Source organism: Cyprinodon variegatus, unplaced genomic scaffold (genome assembly GCF_000732505.1).
Source record: "Cyprinodon variegatus isolate N-32 unplaced genomic scaffold, C_variegatus-1.0 Scaffold62, whole genome shotgun sequence".
Classification (NCBI taxonomy): Eukaryota; Metazoa; Chordata; class Actinopteri; order Cyprinodontiformes; family Cyprinodontidae; genus Cyprinodon; species Cyprinodon variegatus.
This window is the reverse complement of record NW_015150515.1, coordinates 563680-567351: the sequence shown is the minus strand read 5'-3', so window position 1 is coordinate 567351 and position 3672 is coordinate 563680. Positions and strand designations below refer to the sequence as shown.

The window sequence follows — 3672 nt, the reverse complement described above, 5'->3', positions numbered from 1 at the left end:
TGGACAGTGCTGTGAAAGGGTGAAGCTACATGAAGGACCCAATGACAAAACTAGGGTCATTTATTGTGGCTGAAGCCGCCCTAAAATATTCTCAACCCCGAAATATGCTCATAAAAAATGACTGAACCAGCCTAGGTTTAAGTATACACTCGAAAAAATGGAAATCTAGAAAAGCGATGTTTTTCTTCAAATAAGTGCATTTGTGCTTGGATTGATGAGGTAAAAGACACATTTTGCCAATAGAACAAGGCAATTTACACTTAAAATAAGAAAACACAATTGCATTGTCTTATTTCAAGAGCATATTATTTAATTATCTTATTTTAAGAGTAAAAATACAAATTCGATTGGCAAACTATCTCATTTACCTACTCAAATTAGGGATAAATACACTTAATTTAAGAAATTTCTAGTTATTTCTGGAGCGTTTTTCCAGTGTAGCGGAGACAAATTTTGGTGTTGCAGCCCGCTACGCTGAAATACACTTAGAAGTTGGGACTAGATGTGTTGTTAATGTTATCCGTGTCTGACTGTATTAGAGACAATTTCTTTATAAACTATCCAAAGAGAAGCTAAAATATCACTTGTGAAGGCTGTTTAAAGAAATAACTTAATACTTTTTTAGTTTTCTTTTTTTGAATCTTTTCTAAAATAATTTAAATTGTTATGCAGCAAAATCACTTTTGACCACAGTATGACCAGAATGGATTTCACAGAGATTTATGGATCTTTTTTTAATGTTTTATTTAAAATTTTTTTGTTTATGTTCCACTTTTCAGGGGAGAAAAAACGTGCATCAATAAGGTAATATTCAGCTCAATTTAAGTTTGGTCAAATTAACTATTTTTTTCCTTATTTAATAAAATCATTCTTATTTAAAAACATATAGAAACAAATTTTCATATAACAACAGATCAATGCAAAAGTAACATGAAAAAGTGATAAGAAGTTACAATGTATAAAAAGACACTTTCATTGTTTTTAGATGACATGATTCATAATGAGAGGAGAAGCACCTCTTTCTATTCCAGTAAAGGTCAAAACATTCATTGCAAATGTTCCCTTTTCTCTTGTGAACTTTCCTCTAACACCATTTTCAATAAGTACCACTCAGTGAGAGGTCAGAGACTGAAAAAGGTCAGCAAATAAGAACACCTCAGGGGAAAGCAGTTGATTTCTGTCAACTGCTTAAGACTATTTCTGTCAACCTGGAAAATTCAAATCTGTGGCAAAAGATTTTAAGAGCAGAGGATGTGTAACATTAAACAGGTGTCGCATACATGTTTGTCACAAATACATTGACAAGCTATTAAAATGTGTTTCAATAAAAACCAAGGTCAAAATATAACTCAAGTTTATGAGGTTTCTGTAGCCCTTTAAAACATATAATTGCCAAACAATGGGAATGTCAGCAGAGTGGTGATGAGAAACTCTGCACATTCGAGAACACTTTGACCTTGAAGTGTTAGTGAATGGAACATTTTGCTGTTAAAACCTTGACCAACAAACACATTTCTAATAGAATCAGAAGTTTCAGGTCCGTTCTTTGGTTTTTGATTAAGCCCAAGCAGAAGGGATAGCAGAAAAATGTTACCTTCAGCCCCGAGGTCAGGTCGGCGGGGTCAAAGGTGGTCAGTGTTGAAGTCCAGGACGTGAGCCATAGGACACGACAAAGGGTGCAACACACATTGGCGGAGGTCACAGAAAAGCACAAAGATATTGTAGCAGGGAGAGGGATGAGAAGCATGGTCAAAGAAAGGAAAACAATGGAGGAGAGGTAACGGGTGATGAAGAAGAGGACATGGACGAGAAGAAGATGAAAAGGATTAAACAGAAAAAAAGGGATTTGGAAGAAAAATGGAAGGATATACAACACAGAGGGGAGGTAGATGGCAGAGGAGGAGTTTGTGAGGGAGAACTGGAGCTTTAAACAGCTGGGAGCGTAGAGGCTGAGTCAATTCCTCTAAAAAAGGAAAAATAAAGAAACAAACAAAAAAAAGAATGAACCCATACCTTGGTCGTTTAACGTCAGGTGCGCCAGACCTTGAAAGGGAAAAAACAGAAAAAAGGAACACAAAGGAAGAAAAGAAGGTCATAAAAGGCACGGGAAGAAAAAAAGCATTGTCACAACGTTGGACTGCAGTTTGTGACAGACATCCTGGGGCAGACTTGGATGTCAGAGTTTAAACCAAAGTTAAAAAAAAAAAAGAGAAAAAAAATAACTAGAAAGAGAGAAAGATAGAGATATAGAGCGAATAACAACAGAAAACAAGCAAACACTTCTTGAGTGAGGTGTGAGGGGTTTAGAAAAAAAAGCATTTTCATTTGGCGCAACCCCCGAAGGCTATTGCTCACACAAATGCTTTTTTTTCCACTGGAGTACTTATGGAACACACAGAGAACTGTTTGGCAAAATAAAGGCTTAAATCTAATTCATTATCTTCAGCAATTCTCAAATTAAGAAACAAGAATCAAAACTCTTGCAAAAAAGACAGCGCCTTTTAAGAGCATTGACACCAATATTGTCATAATACAACAACACACCTCGACAAGATTAGTTCTGATGTACATAATCAATCAACACAAAGTCATACATAATTATAGAGCTTAAGGTTTCTTATTATTTGTTGGAAAAAATGCTTTTTCCACAAAGATTGTTATGATAACACTAGATGGGGGGGAAAGTAACGCTGCACATTACCCTGAACAGATCATCTTTTCGCAATGGTGGCATCATCATCCTATGGGGATGAAAACATGGCAGATACAAACACAGAATAATCCTACCAAACAATCTGTTAGAGCTTGCAAAAAAAATAAATAAATAAGATTTAAAAAAAAATAATATATAAAACTTGAGACTTAGGTATAGCTTAATCTTCCAGCGGGATACTGAAAGTAAATCAAATCAATCATGTGCCAGAATGGTCCAGTCAATTTGTAGACATAAATCTGATTAGGAAACTGTGGGGGGGAAAAAAAAAAGAAAAATACTCATTTTAGGGCAATTTTCATTCAATATCAGAAAAGTGGGTCAAGAAATATTATTATATTACGATACATATATATCTTTTTTTATTTGCTAATTGGTTTGAGACAGTAAAACATCTGCAGATGGGATTTCGGTAAAATATACTTCCAACATAACAACTAAAGCTAAATACTAAATCACAAAATATACCGGTATATTTAAAAAAAAATGTGTGTTTAAAAAAATTATTGTTAAGTTGAATAATTTTAATTTAAAAACATTGGAGCTGGCTCTGAAAGTATGACAGTAAGTAATTAATATTTTTCTATGACACCCTACAACTTGACATTAAACTCGTTGGATAAAATAGCAACATCACAACCGCAGCCCAAAAACCTTCACTTACTAGCTAATGGCTATGTTCCAAATAACTTATTTATTCATTTATTACAGTGCAAGATCTCCAATGAACCTTCTGTTGTCACAACCAGACAGACATAAGTGTAAGAAAAGCAAAAATACGTTCAAAGCTTCCTAAAGTGAAACAATAATCTTAATATAGCATTTAGAACTAATAAGAAAAACTTAAATGACCTTGCAACAATAAAGTATTTCACTGACTCTTTCTGTCCAAGTGTGTATCTGGAAACACCAAATAAAAAATATATATATATATATATATATATATATATATATATATA

General features: G+C 33.8%; 1 protein-coding gene across 1 annotated transcript in view; it reads right to left on the bottom strand.

Moving 5' to 3' along the window:
* Positions 1-3672, bottom strand: part of LOC107082797 (neurexin-1-like) — a 1206010-nt gene that overhangs the window by 925289 nt on the left and 277049 nt on the right. The window contains exon 4 of the mRNA XM_015371662.1: positions 2014-2043. Within this exon, the coding sequence (XP_015227148.1) occupies positions 2014-2043 (30 nt within the window). The remainder of the gene's footprint in view (positions 1-2013; positions 2044-3672) is intronic.